At 38.0% G+C, this 24412-nt stretch overlaps 1 protein-coding gene across 1 annotated transcript in view; it reads right to left on the bottom strand.

The window, feature by feature from the left end:
* Nucleotides 1–202: 202 nt before the first annotated feature.
* The window catches only part of RPGRIP1L (RPGRIP1 like), a 93784-nt gene continuing 69574 nt past the window's right edge, over nucleotides 203–24412 (bottom strand). Inside the window, exons 23-26 of the mRNA XM_035025200.1 lie at nucleotides 17663–17846; nucleotides 10099–10183; nucleotides 4283–4416; nucleotides 203–2510 (exon numbers count right to left, since the gene is read on the bottom strand). Of these exons, the coding sequence (XP_034881091.1) occupies nucleotides 2365–2510; nucleotides 4283–4416; nucleotides 10099–10183; nucleotides 17663–17846 (549 nt within the window). The 3' untranslated portion in view covers nucleotides 203–2364. The remainder of the gene's footprint in view (nucleotides 2511–4282; nucleotides 4417–10098; nucleotides 10184–17662; nucleotides 17847–24412) is intronic.

Here is a 24412-nt window from a genome sequence, read left to right as displayed (position 1 = left end):
GTGAAGCTTCTTCAATGAACTCTGGTCAGCGCAAAACAGGATAAAAAAACTGTTCTCGAACAGACTATGAAACCCACTTGGAAGCATCCATATGATGGCATTCAATACCACTTACCCACTTCAAAATATGTCGGCAGCTATTCTATTACTTAAGAAAATGAGCCTTGTAAGAATTTACGTAGTTGGAAGGTGAGTTATTTTAAAACTGGAAAAGGAATCTTTAATAATCTCTACGGCAAACATGTATGTGACAGAAACATGGCTAGTTCTCTAATCGTATCTGAGGTATACATTCCACCCAGCTGACGAGGTCTCAGAAGTTCCCTAATAAAAACTCCCCCTCTCTACTTAAAGATCGTAAGAAGTCAGCGCAATCCAGTTCTTTTCCCTGCAGAAAGGGTATTTAGTTTGGGATGTAACGTTTTAAAACAATAATACAAACCTCCTGGGAGAATACCACAATAAATGTCTCACAAACCACTCAGTTAATCCCAGGGTATAATCCGGCTGTTTTAAATTACTGCAGGGAATATCATGGCCCTTAATGACACCGTAACTGCATGAAGCCAAAGAAAGCTAGAAAGAGAGGCCAAAAAGATGAGCTCAGAGCCAGCTGAAGTGACAACAAACATGTGGCTGTTTACTAGGATTGGAGAGGTTTAGTCTGCAGATGTTTGTGGTCTCTAGAAGGTTCCAGAGGAATGAGTTATTATGAAGATTTGCAGAGTTTGATGAGAGCAAGATTCTTCTTGGAGATGGCGGGCCCCAGACAGGGAGGCCCAATGGTAGAGACAGAATTTATAGATTTCTGTGGTCAGATCGTACTCTACTGGTCCCACAATGTACATCAACAAATTAATATTGTACGGATGTCATTTCAAAGCCTCCTAAAGACGAGAGTCATTATTGAAGCCATTAGAGCACAGATGGTTCAAACTATATGCAGATATTCATACTTGCATTTTTGCATTATAGCTGCTTTTTTTTCCTGTTGAACTGTAATGAATTGTCTCATAATCTATTCCATCTTCTTGCCATTAGCAGGCTTTGAATGTTCACAAATAGGAGCAAAGAACTCATTTTCCAGAGCTTTAATCACACAAAGAGGGAATGCCTAATTCTCTAAATGAAATGGTCTGTGATCACTGAAGCAGAGATTTAATATATCACGGCAAATTAGGTAGATTTTAATAAATTACTTATCTCCCTGAATACTTTACATATGCTTAAGAAGGAACATAGCCTGTTTGCAAACAGTGAAAACCCACAGCCTATAAAAATCCTTTGAAGAAAATGACAAATAAAAAAGTAAATTAAAAAATGAAATGCATTATATCCTAGACCTCCAGAGACAATTCCTTTGCAGCATTGATTCACAGCTCCATTAAAAATATCAATTAAATCCTTCAGTGAGATTGGGTAAAAGCTAGAAAATTAACTTTCTGAGCTGCTATTCGAGGATCTGGTTATCCAGATACACCCCACCATTGTACAAGCTTGATGTAAATTTAAAAAATGATAAAAAAGATATTCCTTTCAGGTCTAACTAAGCATATCAGAATTTGAGCCATACTTCAAATAATTTCCTTCTGTGTCATAAGCTAAGTTTTCAAAACATGAATTTCATGTATATTCATACATGTATCTATCTATCTCCTCTTTACACACACACATCCCTGGATCCCATTTCACCATAACAAATCCATAAAAATCATACAAATGGGAAGAAGTGTGATTTTAAAGAAAGAAAACCAAAAACTTGCAGTAATTTAATAAGTCGGTGCCAAGTCTCATTCTTTATATTTAATTGATAGAAACTGCATGCATCAAAGAAAATGCATACTGAGGTTTAATGTGCATAAAATGGATATTAGCATTTTAAAGAGGAAGATTAACACATTAATCCAAGTAATTTTCATATATTGCTTCTAATAAAATCTTCACAGTATAAAACTCTTAATGAGGCTAATCATAGGCATTCCATTTAGTGGGACGATTAGGGATAACATAAAAGTATTTCTTTTCATAGGTTTTCTAAGATTTATCCTTTTTGCTTATTAAAAATAAAAATGGGAATTGCATGTCGGTTCTTCATAAGGAAGTGTTGAAAATGCAAATAGACTTTCTCATGCTATCATGTAGGTATAAATTATTGAGAAGGTACTGCCCATGGTGGAGAACTGAAGTCCTGAGGGGTGGCAGTCATGGGAAGGAGGGAATAGAAAAATAAACAAATGGAAAAGTATACAAAACTTGAACACTACCAACTCAGGCCTCCCCCTCCCTGCGTGCCATGAATTATAGATTATATACACCAGACTAATTACAGAAATCTCATCTCAGAGCTTTCATGTGAGCGTTTACTCAGGAGCAGGAGATGCCTCCGGAGCAGCTTCTTTCAGCCTCCAAGTCATCTCTGTATTGCTCGTAGACAGATTGCAGGGCATGGAGCGCTTCGACGGTTACCCTGAGCTTGCCGATACGTCCACCACCTGCCCGTGCATCCAAGACTAGGGAGAAAAATGGCAGAAAAGTGTTACTATCATTTAACAGATTTTTCTTCAGAGAGGTTACGTGAAACAGGAATTGCAAACATGAAGACGACTCTATGAAAGTCCAAAGTTCACTGGCACCTCAGAAATCTGTAAATTAAAGCCTGTCCTGTGTGTAGGAAGATACACATTTCAGGTGTACTATGTGTGTGCATCCTTACTGCCCGTGGAGCTCAAGACTCATGATATCTCCTGAAGCTGACCTCGTGGCAAGGCTGCAGGATGACGATTCCCGCACAGGATCAGAATTTCTAAGTTAGAAGAAATAAAGTCTAGAAGGGATCAAGATATGACAATTCCAAAATATTTTTAAGGAAACCTTTAAATGCAAGTTGGTATACAAAGACTTAGGTGGAGACCTGAGCAGGCAGGGAGGTCACGGGGCACGAGTGGTCCTCAGCTCATTCCCGAGTTTCCTTACACCTCTTCTTCGGGACTCCTCACTGCTCTGTCTGGCATAGAACACAGCATTAAAATCCTGACCTGACACCTGAGTGTTTAATTTTTTTGACTCTCTCTCAAAACATGGCCACAGAGGCTGTCTGTGACAGATTAGTGTGGCCATACGTGGATTCTCAGAATGAGACGATGGGCTGCTAACCAGAACTGACTGGAGAAAAGATTAAGAATATAAAGCATAGATCATTTTCATCACTTTTCTCAGACTCTCTTGGTTCTGGTTGTCTTTCAGAGGGTTTAGGTTAATATTTTAATCCTCTCATCTTCTTTTTCTGTGCCAAACAAAGTTGTGACAGATTGTCACGTAGTTAGATATGTATAGTTTATAAAGATTTCCCAGGATAGGTTTCCGATTTGGTTAATTATCTGGCTTGATGTTGACTTGTGAGCATGTAACACATATACAGGACAGACATATGAACCGCAGCCGAACTATGGGGTAACAGTGTCTGGCACTTAAGAGGTGCTCAAGTAAGTGTTCAGTGAATGCACGAATAAATGAGCAAACAAGCCATGTACAGTTTTCCAGAGATGGCTCTGGTAACTTAACACATGCGACTAGGTCTCAGCCTCATTGGCCCTTTATTGTGTACAGCCCTGGCCATCCTCATGATACTGTCAAACGTCTGATTTGGAAAGCACAATTCCTTCACCGTGTTCTAAATATATTATATGAGAATCTGGAGGGTAGAAACTAAGCCCTGATGGGACTCATGCCTTTGAGGTGAAAATCCAGGAGAGTACATTTTGTCAGGAATCCTTTACTCCTCTCTGAATCCTGCTAGGAAGTAAGTGACCGTTACGACTTGGAGTCATTTGCAGCGCCTCTACCACCGGATTGTAACACTGAGTTAAAGAGAAGCCTTACAAAAGACACTATAATGATGACTCAGAATAACATGCCTTGGTTGAAATAAGGCTTGACAGCATGAAGCTTCCACAAACAACATTAAAAAAAAATCCAATGGCCACATTTTTGTCACACACTCACCCCCAATACTAACAAAATGAGTAATTCCTTGTGAGGTGCAATTCATTATTTTAAAATTTCTGTTGATTGAAAGGAAGGCAGAGGGGGAGGGCGAGGGAGGGAGGGAGGGAGGGAGGAAACAGCTTCCAGCTTCAAAAAAAAAAAAAAAAAAAGCTTGAGTTGCAAAGGATTCAACCAATGTGTGACTCAATATCCCTGCAGCTAGCAAAAAAGAAGGTTTTAATAAAGAATTTGGATTTCAGCATTTGTTGTACAAATTGAGCAATACTTCCACCCATACCATCGATATTTTGCTCGATGATGTCTCTCCCTTCCTGAAACATGTCAGCGAGGTCAATGTTAGCAATGCCAATGTCCTCGCACTCCAGATCCTGTTCATCCTCTGGAGGGTCACTGACCACCGTGAAGCGAACACTGAGAAGGGAAAAAAGAGAAAATCCCCACAAAGTAAGGAAAAAAAGTCACCATGAAACACAGCTCCCAAATGGGGTTTTATCACTAAGTATGAAATCTCAAAGTTTCCAATTATTCCAATAAAAAGCAAATTACATGAGGTTAGATAAGTTATTGCATGAACTACTAGAATTATTATAGCATGCCCAGCCTTCAAATGAACATAAATCCACTTTTCTAAGCACTGATTAACATTTAACGCTAGAATCTGAGGAAATTACTAGGCAAAGAGAATAACCAGATGTTCTCTCTAATACACACTATCTGATCGTATTGTGACACATCTACTTTTAAGGCTAAAAGGATCACGTGAATAAAGACCACGGAGATCAGGGCACCGTTTTCAAAAGAAATGCAACATTTTCTGTAGAAATGTACAACTTCAGAGTGGCTACCAAGCAATTTATCCAACCCTCTGTGTTCTATGAAATACAGGGACCATGCTCCCCAGTAACATTCTGAGTCACGTTAGATAAATATTGTAGCTCTGCCCAACAGCTACACGGAATGTTTGTACTACTTCAGCAATCTTTTAACTTACAATCCTAGCATCCAAGTTTTATTTTACTTTTAGACACGTAATTGTAGGGTTCCGATGGAACTGATTTGAATTAGTGGCTTGTGTTGAGGCCAAACACACTTGGATTGACCAAATGACAGGAATTTACAGTTAAGTACTCTTTTGATATGTCTTGGCAGCGGAGCTTAAACCATGGATACTTGTAAACTACCACTTTAACCATTTTCAAAATGTAGCCATCCCAAATCAGAAACAAAACATGAAACTTGTTTCTTAGATCACATTTTGAGATGAAAATCTAAGTCTCTGAGAAATCATGCCTTGAACAATACATGCAAATAAAATCCTTTCCAAACACAGGTAAACATGATAGTATTTTTAACTAATTTGCTGAAAGTAAGCATTCGACATTTCATTCCTTTACCAAGTCCCTGTTTTTAACCAGCAATAAATTTTGATTAGAAAATAGAAATCCCAGGACACCTGGGTGGCTCAGTTGGTTAAGCGTCTGCCTTCGGCTCAGGTCATGATTCCAGTGTCCTGGGATCAAGCCCCACATCTCCGCTGAGCAGGGAGCCTGCTTCACCTTCTGCCTGCCGCTCCCCCTGCTTGTGCTCTCTCTCTCTGACAAATAAATAAAATAAAATCTTAAAAAAAAAAGAAAAGAAAATAGAAATCCCTTCCATTGAAACCAAATGCAACACCTATTCACACAATAATTGTGAGGAATACAGATCCTGATTTGTAACTGGCTGAGTATTTTATATGATGCATAAAACAAAGGGATTAAGACGGAGTGGTTAAAGGGCATCCATTGTGAGTTCAAATTTAGCTCTTCTACTATTAGCTGTGTAATGTTAGAAACATTACCAAACCTCTCTGTTCTTATCTGTAGAATGGGAAGGGGAATGTCTGTCTCACAGGGCTCTTATGAGGATCAAATGAGATGATACATGTAAACAGTGCCTGGAACATGTTAAACATCGAGGAAATGTTTGCTCTTTTATTACTATTATTTTTAATCTAGGTAGAGCTGCTTAAACTTCTACATTTCTAATGGAAGAGAAAACGAAGACATGGGGAAGACTTGTTTCAATTGAAAACTGAGACTGCCAAATTATACAATGACTGTATCAGTCAGTTAAACAAGAAGAATGGTGATAAAAGTAATTGTCCTAAAATGAATATGCTTGGAAGACTAGGACTTACAAGTGATATCTGATGCACATTTTACATCCACAAGACTTACAGAAAAGACAGAGGCTATGCAGATTGTCCTAATATTGTTAAGTGTTATCCTCCTATAATGTCTCATATTTAAGGATCCTATCTCTATCACTTTACAAATGCAGACCATTACCTCCACTGAACATATGAGAATTCTGAGACAAAAAGGAAAAAAAAAAACCCTTCTAAATGCCAGGGAAAGGGTTAAAAACCAAAATTCAGTATTCCTAGCTTTAAATTCTATAGAGAACAAAATGAGATGTCAAATACGAAATTAAGAAATTATGAAGTTTAGCTAAATAGGGAAGAAGGTACACTCAAATAATCTAAAAACTACAATTTGGCTTAGGATAAACTGCACATAAGATATAAGACACATTTTCTGTTTCCCCTTTAAGCCTACCAAACAAAGAGGTGGAAATCTTGCTTGTTCCGTGTCCTAAAGAGGCTTCCAGTCCAGGCTGAGGACCAGGGAAGACACGTGGGGTAGATTTCAGGTGGAACCGGAAGTGCCCTGGGAGCTGCTCCTGCCTCCCCTTCTCCCCTTTCCCTCCTGCAGAACTCTCCCCTTGCTGACCTCCCTTGGTCCTAGACACAGACCTCTATGTCTTCCTGCAGGCCCGCATTCCCTCTGCCTGCGATGATCCTCCTTGCATGGTTCACGACCTGGCTGGGTCCTCTCGTCCCCTCACTATCCAGCTTACTGTCACTGCCTTAGGCCCGCCGTCACTGTTACTTTCTATGTGAGCAACTTGTTTAACCCTCTCTTAACAACTTACTGTAAAATGTAATTGGTTTATTTGTTTACTTGTTGTTGTCTGTCATCCTCAGTGGGACGGAAACTCTGTAAGTGCAGGGACTCCACCTTGTCAAGCATTTCGCTCCTGATACTTATGTAGGGGATCATAAAGATTGTTGAATTACTACACGAACTGCAAAACGGACGCTCCTATTGAAGGCTGGCTCATTTGAAGCAGGTCAACTGGAGGAGGCAGGCCCTGGGCTGGGCATCAAGATTTAGACCTCAAATGTCACTTGCTGTTATTTAGGAAATCAGAAAGCACTAAAACTCCTTTCGTTTAACATTTTTGATTCTTTCCTCATTCTGAAATAATTCCTTTTCATACAAAACAGGATAGAAGACCCTAGGGGTTACCTGTGAGTTTTACATATCGGAGTGCTGATGGTTATGGTGGATCTGCTCAACAGAACATGTTAAAGAGAAGAAATGAAACCAAAAGAGAACCTTAAGTCAGTGTCAAAATGATGACTTCAAATAAATAATTTTTAAGTCCTGCTTCAAGGTGTTACCTCCCTTTGAAGGTGACACTTGTATACATGCAAATATGGCCAGGGCCAGGTGCAAAGGTACTGTATGTACTTGTTATACAACGTACATAAATGTATGTATGTCAGGGAGGACTGGCCAAACTTCTCTAACTGTGACTTTGTAAGCTGCCTCCATGCCTCCATATTCAAGGGGTGTGTGTGTGGGGGGGGTGGTCCTGCCTGAGAAAGCGAATTCTTATAAACTAGCAGCTACTTTAAAACAATGTGAAGTAATGGGACCCGTAAGTATTTGCAAAAGGTGAGAACATTCACTGGAATAACAACCCCCTTTTGGCTGTGGAAACTTGTAAACATAAACTCCCCCTTTCTCCTGAAGAAAATGATACTGTCAAGGGAGAAAAGCAGGCACGCCCCTTCTCTCCTGTGATGGCCCCGTTCCTGCCACAGTGGCCAGTGGTGGTCCGGGCATTTCCTCGGACCCCATCCCCTGGCGCCAGTCCCTCTGCGTCTCCAGTGCCTCTCTTGGTTTTTCTCAAAATGACATGAACATTTGTATCTCTGGGGATCATTTAGAGATTTTTAGAGAAACAGGGATGGGTCAGTGGAAGTCATTATGTTTACTGTGGACTTAAAAAAATTTTTAAGACAATTCGGCTACAAGGGGGTAGGTCTACTGAGCATTTACATTTAAATGTAAATTTAAAGCAGAACCTGTCTTTTTAAAAACACATTTAAAGCAGAACCTGTCTTTTTAAAAACACACACTTTTGAGGCAACAAAATTGCTCTCCCCTGATGAGGAGTACTACTTATAATATGTTCTAACATTCCAGAAACAAAATGAACACAGAGGTAGACAAATCAGACTGGAAAGATTGGGAAGTCCAGCCCAGGGTTTGTCCATGGGAACAGAGCTCAGTCCCGGACAGTAACGACCCAGCCTGTTGATCACAGAGAGGCATTACACAGCACTGACCAATGACATGGTCAGTGCTGTGTAATCACTTGTGCCCTGGGATAACCCTAGAACACTGATGGCATTCAGGGGGCCTTCAAAGAAGCTCAAGTATACAGAGTAAATAAGTAAAACTTGAATGATTATCTACCATGCTGGGAAATACAAAACTTCAGGCTAATTAACAGGGTTTTTAGCACCCCTTCTCCAGAACTGAGATCCAAAGAACTGATATATGTATTTCAAGGAGTTAATGAAAAAGCTACTATCAGATCCTAAGAGCTAAGAATTCCAGTTCCTTTCTTGAAAGATAAGATCAAATGCTAGTTTGTAAGCTCTTTTGAAAAACAATGTCTTGGGGAGCCTGGTTGGCTTGGTCAATGGAGCATGCGACTCTTGGTCTCAGGGTTGTGAGTTTGAGCCCCATGCTGGGTGTAGAGATTACTTAAAAATAAAATCTTAGGGGCGCCCGGGTGGCTCAGATGGTTAAGTGTCTGCCTTTGGCTCAGGTCATGATCCCGGGGTTCTGGGATTGAGCCCTGCATCGGGCTCCCTGCTTGGCAGGGAGCCTGCTTCTCCCTCTCCCTCTACTATTCCCCTGCCTATGCTCTCTCGCTCTGTGAAATAAATAAAAAAAAAAATCTTAAAAAAAAAAAAGAAAAGAAAAATAGAATGTCTTTAACCTTCCCTTCATGCCCTCTAGGAAAGGGGAGAACTTGAGCCTCTTTCTAAGGTGGGCAGGGGCGAGCTCCATTTCTGAGGCACTAAGTGTGTCATCTATGGGCCACAAAGGCAAGGAGAAAGAGACAACAGAGAGATAAAGGGCCCATCCTGGCCAAGGGAGGAGAGCTAGCAAATGGGCTGATGGGCAGCACCTTACATAAGTTCTCAAACTGTACACATGGGAGCTCACACAAAAGCAGGAAGTTACTAAGATCAGGAGTTTTCCTTCTTAAAAGGGTATCATTTCTCTACTGAACTAGAATCGCAAAATCTTCTGTTAAGATTTGCAAAAAAAAAAAAAGGCATGAAACATAACATGAAATGATGAATAATTAAACCATGATAGTAAGGTAAAATTAGTCTGGAAGGCTGATGAGCTAGTACAAGTAATAATACTGACATCACTACTACTTACATTGATGACAATGAATGCTTATTGCGCACTCTGTGTCCAGCACTATTCTAGCCATCTGCATATGTTATCTCGTGGAATCCTCACAACCACCCTATCTGGTATTATCTCCATTTTACAGATGAAGAACATGAGGCAGAGGGTAGTTGTCCAAGGTCAGACAGCTAGTAAGTGATGAAACAAGAATTTATACTCAAGCCATGTGGCTCCAGAGCGCACCCTCCTTGCAATCATGTCATGCTCTTTACCATTATACTTGAACAGTAATGGGATACTGAGTACACACTGTATGGTGTTTTGGTTTGCAAAGCACTGTCGGATCTTTACAGTTGCTCTGTATGGTACGCAGGGCTACTTTATTGCTAGGAGGAAAGAGACCGAGAGGAAACATACTCATTCAAGGACACAGGGTGAATCAGAATTCTGATTCCGCATCTTGAGCTTTCTTTCACCACAACCATGCTACAGAGATCTACTTTATATAAACCATCCGATAATGTAGAATGCTCACATGTACCTTCTGTAAGGCAGCTCTTGTTTCAGTAGTATTGCTTTTAAGATGTCTCTCTTTGCTTGGTTGTTTTCTTTATCCACGTAGATCACTATACCAAAAAAAAAAAAAAAAATCCACAGAAAGAAGTCACTCAGGAATATGCTACATTAGTACCATTCTGTATTTGTATAAATACCTGTTTTTAGAGACACGAGTCATGCCACCTCACTTGTATGCCTGGGAAAAGAGAGCAGCTCTGGAAACCAGAATCAAATCTGAGCAGTCATGTGATCTAATGTCATGTCACGGGCAGGTTTATGTGCACACTGTCAGAAAAGATACAAGCAACATCTAAGAGTGCCACATCGCTGTCACTGCCTGTTAATGGCACTGGCAGTCATGACAGTAAAAGCCAGCGGTCTTTATTGCTTTGTATTTGAGGGATTTACTGCATTTTCTCTCACCCAAGAAGTGAGTGATAATGATAATGTATGGCAGAGAGCTTGTCCTTCCTGACAGCCTCGGTAATTTAATCCTTCTCTCCTGCCACAACATGCAATAAAAGAGGCATCTAGTGTATTGGGTTGAGGAAATCCAGAGGCTGACGTTTGCTGATGTTCGGGGTGGGGGGGGCGGTACGGGAGAGAAATGTAGGGAAGGGAGAGAGAGGCTTTTTAGGGTATGAAGTTTGTCTTTGGTTTTTAATGGTGCGTGTTGGGGGGCCCTGGGGTGGCTCAGTCGGTTAATCATCTGACCCTTGGTTTGGGCTCAGGTCGTGATCTCAGGGTCGTGGGATGGAGCCCTGCATCAGGCTCTGCACTCAGTGGGGAGTCTGCTTGGGGATTCTCTCTCTCTCTCCCTCTGCCCCACCCCTGCTCACACTTGTGCACACACTCTCTCTAAATAAATGAATCTTAAAAAAAAAAAAAAAGATACATGTTGGCATGCAGGAATGTGGCCAGACTTTACTTGGCTGAAATACGAGATGAGAGAGCCGATCTAAAGTCCCACCAGGAAGAAGGCGGTGAACACTTGAAACTGTAAATAAGCACCTGCGCTTTGGGAAAATGGCATCTCAGAGTGCGAACACCAGTTTCCAACCTGATTATTTTTTCTCAGCTCGGCAGCCATGCAGCATGCCTTAGCTTCTGAAGACATTTCTTTTTCAGATGCCATTTTGGAGGTAAAGTGCCCCTGTGACCAGATCTCAATTTAGAGACTATCCCTGATCAAAAGTACACAAAGGGTGAAAGATACCATGACAATTCCAAAGCCAGACTCTGCTGAGAACGAACATATTTCATCCCGAGAATGTTTCCTTGGACAATTTTAGTCCAATCTCAAATTATGATACTATCAATTCATTTAATCATTTGGCTCAGTTGATGTGCTGGGCACTGAGTTAGGCATGCAGGGTGGGAGACACATCAGCGTCTGTGTAGGGGTGGGTTAACGGTTTAAGAGAAGTGAGAACCAAAGTCAAACAACGGCTCTTAGCTTGTTGCTACTGCATGATGCAGTACCAGTAAATTATACAGGTTATACTAATTATACAGGTTACTGAGTTTTATAGGAATCAGAAAAGATAAAAGGTTCAGAGTATTTTGTAAGTATAGTGCTTTGCTTATCAATGCTAAAAAGGCTTACTAAGAGATGTGTTCCACTAATGCTGGGAGACTGGACCTCATTTTGGCCACCAGTACACCAAGCCAAATGGGAACTTTTTCCCCCGAAATAGGACTTTTTTTGTTTTTGCTGTTAATCACCAATTCAAGATGTGGTTCAGCATATCTTTTTGACTTCAGAGTTCTAAAGCTTAAAAGCCATAATGGTCTACATTATTTTTTTTGTGATAATTTTTTGGATAATTTCCCCCCTAGTTTTATTGAGATAAAATTGACTTATAACACTGTATTAATTTTAGGTGTATAACATAATGATGTGATGTATGTATATATTACAAAATGATTACCACAATAAGTTTAGTTAACATCCATCACCTCACTGAGTTAACACTTTTTTTTTTTCTCTGATAAGAGCTTTTTAAAGATCTACTCTTAGCAACTCTCAAATACACAGTAGCCTTGTTAACTATAGTGTTCTACATTATTTGAAGACAAGGGTTATCTCAGTGATAAAGAAAAACAAAAAAGACTGAATTCAAAGTCCAGCAACCAGATAGTTTTGCAATTAAATTAGGCCAGTTCTGACAAATCTCAATAGCGTGAAAAAATTTTTTTTTACTGTGGTCAAATACACATAATATAAAACTTATCATTTTAACCATTTTTAAGCATACATTCAGCGACATTAAGTACATTCATACTGTTGTACAACTATGACTACCATCCAGCTCCAGAATTTTTTCATCATCCCAAACCGAAACTTGGGTCCCAGGTTCCCCCAGTCCCTGGTAACCTGTAGTCTACTTTTTGTCTCTATGAACTGGACTCTTCTAGGTACCTCTTATTAAGTAGAACCATACAATATTTGTCCTTTTGTGTCTGGCTTCTTTCACTTAGCATAATGTTTTTTAAGGTTCATCCATGGCATGTATCCAAATTTCACTCCTTTTGAAGACTGAATAATGTTCCATTTTGATATACAGATTTTGCTTCTCCATTCATCTGTTGATGGACATTTGGGTTGTTTCCAACTTTTGGCTATTGTAAATAATGCTGCTGTGAACATGGGTATTCAAGCATCTGTCAGGGTCCTTGCTTTCAATTCTTTTGGGTAGGTATCCAGAAGTAGAATTGCTGTACCATATGGCAATTCTATGTTTAACTTAAAAAAAAAAAAATCTTTATCACTGAAATTGGTAAAAAAAAAAAAAAATGGTATAGTTGGGACACCTTCTGCTTCTGCTTCATCCAGTTGGCCAGCACACTGTATTTCCTATTCTCTTAACAATGATACAAAGTGACAGCTATCATTTATTGAGTGATGTTTATGTACTAAGTACATAATACTCAAGTACTCAATACTTTTCTTATGGCAATCACATGTGTTAAGAACCATACTGTCCCACATTTGACAGATGATTAAATAGACCCAGAGAAGGTAAGTAATTTGCCCATGCTCACCTAGTTAGAAAGTGGCAGAACCAGAATTTGAATCCAGCAAAGTCTGCCTCCAGAGCCTGCCTTCTTAACCTCCATGATAGAACTTCTCCTTAATATGAAGCCAAAACTTTTCCTGCTGTTAAAGCTGCAACCATGTTGTCAGCACAGATGGGAGTGTGAGAGAGAGAGTTCTATACCCGCATCAAGGGAAGCCACCTGATCCTCCTTTCACTTTCACAAAGGGATATTGCTTGGGTACAGCTGGTCCAGGTGCCTTAAACAACTCTCTTGGGCTGAACGCTTTTTAAAATTCTTTTCTGAAAAAACTCAAGCTCCTTACCCATCAGCTTACTTCTCCAAAAGTATACCAAATGTGAAATCCAGCTCTCCTGCTTGCATAAACAATGCCTAGAATACGGGCGTCTTAATCTAGTTCAGCGATTCTCCGCCTTTAATGTACGCCTTTAATGTACCCTGGGAAGGCTGGTTAGAATGCACATTAATGAGCTCACCCTGAGTTACTAATTCAGCAGGCCTGGGGTAGGGCCTAGACTGTGCATTTTTATCTTCACAGCAGCTTGTCACACACTGAGAACCACTGTGTAGCTCAACATCCCTTCGCCTAATTTTTTAATAGGATTAGCAACCAGTGGACAATTTGTGGTGAACATGTGTGGAATCGGGACACTGGGGCCACCTCCAGATCAGGGTCCCAAGGATATCCATTTGGTGTTCGGAACTAGATGGTTAAAAAAAAATCTACAGTTTCAAAACTTCAAATAGATCTTTTTTTTTTTTTTAAGATTTTATTTATTTATTTGACAGAGAGATAGCGAGAGCAGGAACACAAGCAGGGGGAGTGGGAGAGAGAGAGAGAGAAGCAGGCTTCCTGCCGAGCAGGGAGCCCGATGTGGGACTTGATCCCAGGACCTGGGATCATGACCTGAGCCGAAGGCAGACGCTTAACGACTGAGCCACCCAGGCGCCCCTCAAATAGATCTTTTAAAAAGCAATTCTGGTGATTTAAAAAGTATCAGAACTCTCTAAAAATTAAGCCATTTATCTTTTTTTTTTTTAAAGATTTTATTTATTTATTTGACAGAGAGAGACACAGTGAGAGAGGGAACACAAGCAGGGGGAGTAGGAGAGGGAGAAGCAGGCTTTCCGCTGAGCAGGGAGCCCGATGCGGGGCTCGATCCCAGGACTCTGGGATCATGACCTGAGCCGAAGGCAGACGATTAATGACTGAGTCACCCAGGCGCCTCGCCATTTATCTTTTATTTTCATTAGAAATCACTGGTTTAGGACTTGCTAGATTTTGACAAAACTTACTGAAAGCATATGTTTCAAAAAAGGTACAAAATAGTAGTCCAAAGACATAGGCTGATTTTGAATTGTCTACCATTAAAAACCTATCCTTCACTTCTGCAGTTTGGAAAAATCCTTACATTCTTTATCAGTGTCATTTGGCAGAAGAAATGCAGATGGCTTAACTACAAAGGATTGATAAACTGTTTCTCAAAAAACTTTTTCTGTTGGAGTGTTATCATCCTCCTAATCCTTATCTTTGCCAAATTTCTCTTCCTATTAGTGACAAAATGTAAATTCTGTATTATTTTCATCTTCTGAATTAAATGTTAATTGTTCCAAAACATAGACTGTTCAGTGCTCAGAGACTAAGGACCCAGATCCATATAAGTCTCATAAAAACTTTGGATGATTTCATTAATCTTTTTTCTTCCCACTGTCAATTCCCTAGAAGGCTTTATTCAGCCCAGACAACATTCTTCAGACCTACCATTAATCTTATTTTTTCCAAACTATTTTCTTGCTTTCTCAGCATTCTCTGGGCAAAATTTTCAGGCCCAATAAAATACAAATGTTTTGTTCATGCGACAAATGTCTAGCAAGTGAATTCAACTTTGTTTTTTTTTTCCCCCCGCATTATTTTTTCCAGCATTTCCAGCCTAAAGAAGATGCATTTTTGTGTAAGTGGAACTGGTATTAACACCTCTTAATAAAGACTGAATCAAGCTATAAATAATTGTTGGGATCACTAGACTAAACCTCTCTTTTTATGTACCTAATTTAGGCCTCAGGATACAAATCCCTTTTGAAAAGATTCAAGCCATAATGCAGGGTAAAAATCATTGTGAGGTTTGGTCAACCTCTCAATTGGTATGGTGTTCAGATAGGAGATAGCATGTACTAATTGTCCTTTAGATTTTCCATCTGAATTAAAAAGTCAGTTTGGAAATAAAATTACTTTCATTAACATTTAATAAGATTTGGAAGATGTAAGTCTACATTATATTGACCTTTTACATCAAGTCACAAGTGAATGGCAAATTATTACAATAATTAGATGAGATAGTTACTTATTAACCAAAGATTCAAGGAGATTCTCCTGCACTGAAGGTGATGCAAATACGATAATTTAAAAATAAACATTTTCACTGTTATAATTAAGTGAAAACTAAAATAAAGCCTCCTACAAGGTTATTATTTCTCAAATTTGCTGATGACCTAAGACTACATTTTTTCAGATATAATAGATAAAAAACAGCATTATTTTGCTTGGAAGCACAAAATACATTCCTCTCCCTTCCCACCAGGAGGGGATTTAAATATCCTTACAATTCTTTTCAATTAGCCTTTAAAATTCTCATAGTCAAATCTCAATAGGTAGGAAGAGAAGGGGAGAAAAGGTATAGTAAACATTTCCATGGAATTCATTTCTAATAAATTATTGGTTTTCTTGTTGCATTCAGATGACTAATTATTCATTAGAAACATAAGCAACTCTTAAAATACCAATTAGAGAATAGGGTATCTTGCAGTAAAAGGAAAAAATATACTGAGCAAATGCCAACCAACTAACAAAAAGCCCCCCAGAGCCCTTGGTTACCATGTGAGAACGTTACAAAATTCAGGACACTTGAGCATGTGTTAACAGGTTGCATCCCCAGAATGATTTGCATTGCTTCTTAAGCAAATAAAAACAATCTGCTGTACAGCAGGCCAAATTTCTCAATGTACAATTTCTAAAAAGCAATTTTGTTGTCAGTCCAACCAAACATTCTACTGCTGACCTTTAAAAAGAGTAACACAAAAGCCAGAAGAGTTTGTCTCTTTTTTTGGGGTATCTTCGTTATAATTAGTTGTCTAATTAGTTCTTCCATTAGTAATAATATTTTGATATGGTTTACTTTTCTGAAACTTTGCAGGTAAAAGATCTCTAGGAAGCTTGAGAAAATATTTTTGGAAATGTTTCTGTTATATCAAGTCAGTGAAAGGAAGGAGGAATCAGATTCTTGTCCTGATCACACTATTTATTTCCCCTGTGATTTCTCAACCTATCTGTCATTATAGGATTATAGAATTTGAGCTGGAGGGGATCTAAAGAGCGCCTGATTCAATAGATAAGAAAACAGGATACCATGAGATTTAAACATCTTGCCCAAGTTCACATAACTAATAAGAACTGTGGATACAGGGAAGACTAGAACAGATTTGTGGATACTCATGATTATTGTCTCAAGCAATGACCACATTTCCAAAAGTAGCAGGTGTGTGCACATGCACGCACACACAAAGCAACCATGAGCATTTGTAATCTTACTGCATGATTGATCAGTAGCATGATATACATACAATCAATAGCATGATTGCACATATTGATTAAAATACCATTTATAAAACTGGTGAGAAAAAATATCAGTGTTCAACTCGCATAAGATGGCCTGTTTTTGCTAAAGATAATGCAACACTCCATCTTCATGGTTTGTTTTAATATAGGGCTTTAGAACTTAGTAAGCAGTTTTAACATAGGGTCATGTCAGCTTGATATGACATTTTACTCCTCTTTAATTATACACTGATATATACTATTCTTTAAAACATCTTAAAGTTGGCTGATCGAAGAACTTACAGGGTACCAGTTGGGTCTGACTTAGATGTCAACTAGCTGATAGATAAAGCCCTCAAAGAGAAAACCGGCCTGCAGCTATCAGTGCACGTGTGGGCTAAATCAGGAAAAGGTATTCTAAGAATTCATGTCATTCAACTAAAATCCTGAACATATAGACACTGGGAAAGATGTATACGTATATTGCAAAACATCCATGTGCTGACACTGATCAGAAGGGTAGAAAAAAATTAGGTCACTGAATTGTGTGAATCATATGATTAAAAAGCTAGTACTTTTTCCTCCCTGTGAAATATTGTACTTTTTGATTCAATTCCATTATAGACCTAGGTGACATTTTTCTACTGATACTATAATATAGCAGGAATGTCGAGAGACATTGTTTTTCTACCGTTTTTTGTTTTCTCTTTAGTATTACTTCAAATTTAATTTCTTAATCCTTATGCTACAGGTTTGACTTTTATTAATCCATTCCGATGAGACTTCCATGACTTTATGTGAACATTAGAGAATTATACTTTTTCCTTGTTCCTGCAACTACCTTCACAGATTAAGACAAAAATGAAAGTCTGTATTATAAAGGAACCATACATACCATTGCTATAATTATAGTAGACCCACTGCCCACTCTTGGGTTTTGGAAGTGACACAGGTGTCTCTTCAGCAGGAAGACTGTAGAATCTGCATTCAACGAACAGCCGCTGGATAGCGTCATCTGCAGTTACTCGAGAATCATTAAGGCTTAGAGCTATGATCTCAATCCGAATTTTTTCTGATGGCTGATTAAAAACAACAACAAAAACAACAAAGAAACATAAAACAAATGAGCAAAAACTTTCCTCTTTTTCACTATCAATTTTAAATAAAACATAAAGGCCAATGGGTTTCTTTTTTGGAACGCATTGTACACTACTGTATAGTTACACATGATAGATTATTCACGACAGAGAGAGACAGAATGAGATTCTAATGCCCCAGGGTTTGAAGTTAACAGTGTCATGGCAATAGTCTCCTGATTTACATTTGAGGCTATAAATACCCCACTAGTAGTCTATCAGGGGCGAAGATTATGAGATCTTCATCTCCGATTGCTTTCAGAATGACAAGTATCAGTTGGCCTTATTTCAAACTATGTAATGAAGTACATGTTTATCACTGCTTTTATTTAATCTACAGTACCTGAGAAAGTTTCGGTTATTCAGAGATCAAAGCCTGTTGAATACTTTATAGCCATTATGCTAATAAATGTAGCTATATGAATCCATATTAATAGAGCAGAAACTATAGTTCATCCTCTTATATATTCTGCCATAGCATATTTCACTCAATAAGTACTGTTTTCAAACAAAAGGAAAAAAACTGTTATCTAATTTACCACACATTTCCTTGGAATTCATTTTTTATCTCATTTTTACCCAATTAACAACTAAAAATATATTTCTTTTACGGTGTAATTTTCATTTCAATCCTTACTTAATAGATTTTGGTGTCACAGACATTATTAAACAAGCCGTATATGTTTCCTTGAGTAATGATTTAAAACAAACAACAGACTATGACTTAAAAATTAGATCACACCAAGACAACTCCTCGCTTAAATATTTGTTTTTACCATTTTAAATTTGTGCTTCATTCCCTTTTCCTAAATCCCTCCTTACTAAATTCAGATGCATGCTACTGTAAATTATATAATTTCAAATAATAATTAGAAAATCCTGAAACTAAGACCTGTCTATAAGACCAACTTTTAGGAACTTACTGTCAAACATAAATCAGTGTGCAAATTCAACACAGTGATTACTTAGATATTTCAAAGCATGTAATATAATTAATCAAACTGAAAAGCATAACTATCTTATTGTAAAAATATCCCCATAAAGAACTATTTCTATTGATGTCAAACCCCCTCAATATTTGATGAAGTAATTTTACCCCATTCTTTCAAAAGACATTTTCTTTTATTATGTATTCTAAGACACTTTAACTAAAAACCCAAATCTGAATATTTCAATAAGGTTATTTTATTATTCAGTAGATTCATGGAAATTTTACTAGGATGACAGAGAAAATTCCACACCATTCTGTCTCCACTAATACAGGTACAAGGCTGCAGCTGGCAATATTACTAGGATTAGCATAGTATGATGAAATATTTAAAGGAAAATTTTTTCTAAAACCTAATAAATCAAATGACTGCCAAATGTCATTAAAGTGATGGTCTTTGACTTGAATATGCTTTTCATATTCAAATTTGAAAAGAAAGAGATGAAAGCCTGGAAAGGTTACTCGGTTTCAACTAATAACCTCAAGCCCTCTCCGTTCACGTGCATAAAAAATGAAGTTGGCTCCATTGTCTAACCTCACTTCAGAAAAGCCCTTCTCTGCTTGCTGAAGACTAACATGGTAAAGAAAATATTTTAAGTGATACTATTTTTTCCTTAAAACGTATGGTGGTTGTCAAAATACCACACACGAACACCCATTTTATAATTGTACTTCAAATGCAGCACGATTAAGCCTTTTACATGACTTGTAATTTGAAAAACTCAGAATTGTTGTAACACTAACTTCTTATAAAACATTCCTGTTCGTTTCTGCACAAAAGAATTAAAGGAAATTAGCCATAAAAAAGGCAAAAGAGGCATATACATGGTTATTTCTACACTGTGAAAAGAAGAATTTAAAGTTGTTTATCATAGAACCCAACGAAGAGGCAAATGAACTTTTAAATAGCAGGGGAATCAAATTTATTTAACTGGTTATTTTATTAATAATATATTAAGTATATAGTTCCCATATGAAAACTTGCATTATTGTAAGAATGTATTCAGGTTGTTAAATAAGACTATATATAAAAATACAATTCTAAATGAAAGTAGATTACAGCCAAAGAAACAACCCAAAACATCAATACCAAACAAACCAAAAGAAAACCCACTGTATTATTCAAATAAATAAAAGAGCTTTAAAATTCCTCACATGGTATCACCTCCTTTCTGGTCCAGTTTTTTGTTGTTGTTATCTACCTGCCCCCCCCCCCCCCCCCCCCCCCCCCTACCTCCCTCCCATTTCCTTCCAATTTCTCTTTTATTTTTTTTCCATTTTATTTTTTTTATTTTTTTTTTTTTTTTTTTTTTTTTTTTTTTAACTTAAAATACATCAAAAAGGGGATAGGTTCCAAACCGTATATATTTAGGGAAACACACTCTGAATAAAGAATTTTCCAAACATGATACATTTTGGCTACCGGGCTAGCCAATTTATTTTTCAACATTGGAACAGTTCTGGTCGTGTTCTTGCCTCTGTGAATCAAAAGTTCAACTAGATTATATATAAAGATTTTGAAGATTAGGAAGCACTTCAACTGCATAACTGACAACTCCAACTTAGTGTCAGAAATGAACTCAAATTCCCTCCTCTCCCCCAAGCTCATTCATCCTCTGGAGCTTCCTATCTCAGGTGACACTGCCATCTACCTGGTCACCTACAACCAGGCAACCATGGAGCCACTTGCGCCATCCCCATTTTTCATACCCACCACATCCTACAGATTACCTATTCCTGTTCATTTTACTTCCTAAATATCTCAATGATTCATCAAATTATTGAAAGCTTATGATATTTCAACATTGTATCAGCTACTAGGGAGATACAGACAAAGCAGGATATGGTTTCTTTTCTCATTTTTATCTCTAGAGAAATTTCTTTAGGTTCTCATCTGATCTTGGGGGAAGAACTAATTCAACAGCTTTCTAGTCTTAGAATGCAGTTTGATAGACTAACAGGGGAGAAATCAGAGGGAATCATAAAAGATAATTGGTTGCAGAACTGTAAGCAGATGGATGGTATGAGACTATCAGCTCAGTGATACAGGGACTATTATCTTGCATGTGGTATCACTGGTGTGGTATGTAGTACACACTCAGAAACAAAGTGGATCTACTCTCAGGGCTGTAAAAGAGGTGAGGCACTCTTGCCCTTGATCCCTTGTCTGCAGCCGCAACTACTCTTCTCCTGGCTGAATTCTCTCTCTAAAAACCAATCAGGTATCACCTTCCTGCTTGAAAACAATTAACCTATACTCTAGCCATTTTCCCGGACCAGTGGTGTGCTGTTTATATAGCTCAGGTTTTGCATGGAAAACCTTCTCTATCAGACAAAATTCTACTTATTTTAGGCCCTGGGCCATACATGCTGTCCTTTTATGATAGCATCACTCATCTTCAAGAGCAAGCTGGTTCCTCCACTGGACGGACCCTCCCTGCAGTTTTCAGTCACATTTTGCTGCATAGATTTCTTTATCTATCTGCCTCTCTCTGGAGACTGTGAGCTCCTGGAGACCAGAACTCTATCTTAATAATCTTCTGCTATTTAACATCCTATCTGGCACACAGTAGGCTTTCAATAATCAGTTAAAGATACAGAGTTAAGGGAGGCTGAATATCTTTTATATATTCAGATTATCTTTTATATATTGCCAGAAATAGGTTAAGCTGCAATTATTAGTGTTTTCTCTTTTAACAAATATTTATTGTGTCTCCCGTGTTTGGTAAGCTGGTGATGAAAAACTGTTGAAAAATATACAGAAATCTTGCTGTTCTAGATTTTAGTTAAATAAGAGTATTTCAAAGACAGGTCAATATTGTGGAATTGAGATGGTAGGTTACTATTATTTCAACTTTTCTGCATGTTTGAAATTTTTCATAATAAAACAATGAAAAGAGTTCCATTAGGAGACTTGGAAGGGATAACAATGTTCAAATGACTAAAGCGAAGCCTCTGCAGAAAGATGCATAATACTGTCTGTTCAGAATCACTAGAACATGACGGGTGTACTTCAGCAGGGCACCAGTCGCCTTCACGTATAGTATGTTTACCATACGGTATAGGCTTTAGGCCTTTCCTGTTTCCTTTTTTTTGAGAGAGAGCTCCCACGAAGGGTGTGGGGCCACAGGTGGGGGAGGGAGAAAGAAAATCTCAGACTCGACCTCGGGCCTCCATTTCATGACCCTGAGCCAAAATCAAGAATCCGACACTTAACCAACTGAGCCACCCAGGCGCCCCTCCCGTTTTCTTTTCTATATGTGTGGACGTTTGTTACTAAGTATGATGTTACTTTTTTTTGTCTCCTTCACCAACTGCCCTATTAACTTCCCTAGTTAGCAAGATGTTGACGTCAGCATATAAAAAGAGCATTTAAAAATTCTGATTGTGGTGAACAGAGGTAATAGAAGTCACTCAAATATGAACTGCAAGCAACTTATTTTTAGTTGTCTGTATAGATGGACACTACATATTATGTGATTGAATGATCTAGAAATGTGATGACAGCTAGTATTAGTCCCAGAGAAAAAAAGTTATAGTTCTCATGATTTTGGCTCAATTCCACTATTGCTTTCCTGACTGATGCTAATTCACTTTTTAGGCCATATATTTCTATACTATTTACTTAAGCTTTTATTGGTTTGCTTAAATTTTTTGTTTTACTTCAGAGGATCATGCTGAATTCTTCCTTTGGTTTCCACCATCAGAACAGCCACATTGGAGTTGAATTGTTAGGCTCCTAAAAATTAATTATACTTGGGGCGCCTGGGTGGCTCAGTCGTTAGGCGTCTGCCTTTGGCTCAGGTCATGATCCCAGCATCCTGGGATCGAGCCCCGCATCGAGCCCCGCATCGGGCTCCCTGCTCAGCGGGAAGCCTGCTTCTCCCTCTCCCGCTCCCCCTGCTTGTGTTCCCTCTCTAGCTGTCTCTCTCTCTGTGTCAAATAAATCAATAAAATCTTTAAAAAAAAATTAATTATACTTGACAGCCCTTAAACATAGTATTCCTTAACTGAGAATGGCCTATGATAAAGGTTTTGCAACTTGTATCAATTAGATTTAACTCTAACTCTGGTGAGATTACCTATGAATTTTATTTCATTTTAAATTTCTACAGTGTATAAGCATTTCTGTAAAATTACAAAGTACAGAAAATAATTTGGCATATTCAAGGACTCAACATCTTAAACAGATGTTACCATTTTGCTGTAACTGATTCAAACTTTTTTGTTGTTACTGAAGAAATAAAACATTTCAGGTGCAGGTAAAGACCCCACCTCCTAGTTCCTTTCTTTCCTTCCTCATTCCCCCAGAGGAAACCAGTATCCTGAAGGTGATGTGTATTACTCCCAAACATGCTGGTATGTTTTCTGCAACATATGTCTATTTCCATAAACAACATATAGTATTGCTTTCTGTCTTTACATTTTATATTAGTGGTATCATCCTCTATTAATCATTTTGCAACTTGTGTTTTTTTCACTCAATACTATATTTAGAGATTTATTCATGTTTATAATTAAAATCTAATTCATTCATACTAGTTGTTATACAGAATTCCATTTATATGGCATATATAACATATAGTCCACTTATCTTTTTTTACTGATAAACAATTGAGTTGTTCACAATTTTTTGCTATTAGAAACAATATCGCATTGTCTATCCCTTTATGTTTTCCTGTGTATGTGAGTGATTCTTTCAGAAGAACTAAGTGAGAGAGATGAGAAATTCAAATTACTCCTCAAATGGTTACATGAATTTACATGAGTATTATATTTATCACCATAAAAATGTGTGGGGTGTGTTTGTGTGTAAATAAATACAAACAAAGCCTACCTCTTAGGAGCCACAGTAGGTAGAACTTGGTACTTTACAGTGAAATGACAGATACAAAATGGTAATGGAAGGTGGTGATCTATATCTATGCCCTTTAAGAGCAAACTTTTAATTGGGGTGAGCTCTAAAAAAAGCTCAAAATAGTTGGTTCAAAAAGTCAAACTCACTGGTACTGGCAGGCCATATGTAAGTAGGGTAGGAGTGCATACTGCTTAATGATGGTTCTTACAATTTCTCTTCTTCAGGCTGGGGGTGGGCAGAGTCATCACAAAACTTCAAAAAAAAAAATTTTTTTTTTTTTTTTAAAAACTCAACTCACACTAGGCTCCAAAACTTCCTCTTATTAGGAATCATACCCACTCTTCACACGTGTTTTGACTGAAAAGTTTTTGGTTTCTTAAAATAATTGCTCTTTGGGAGAAATAAGAGTGAAGAGAAACCCAAACTGTGGAGATAACGTTTTCAACAAACAAAACCAAAAAAACCCCAGCTTTCCTCTGTGGCAGTAACCTATCTTTTCTCATTGGTTCTGTGAAAGACCTATACTGAACAAATGTGATAAATATTGAAAACTTCAGTGATGGAGATAAAAATGGTGCTAGGGTTAAGAGTGCTTATTTTTAGAATATTTTCATGGTCTCCCTTATACACCATGTAAATTACTGCATCTATAATGGTCAGCAA

The sequence above is a fragment of the Mirounga leonina genome, unplaced genomic scaffold, assembly GCF_011800145.1.
Source record: "Mirounga leonina isolate KUSES-001 unplaced genomic scaffold, KU_Mleo_1.0 Mir_180, whole genome shotgun sequence".
NCBI classification, from domain to species: domain Eukaryota; kingdom Metazoa; phylum Chordata; class Mammalia; order Carnivora; family Phocidae; genus Mirounga; species Mirounga leonina.
Note: the sequence above shows the minus strand (reverse complement) of the source record. Positions and strands in the feature narration are given on the sequence as shown.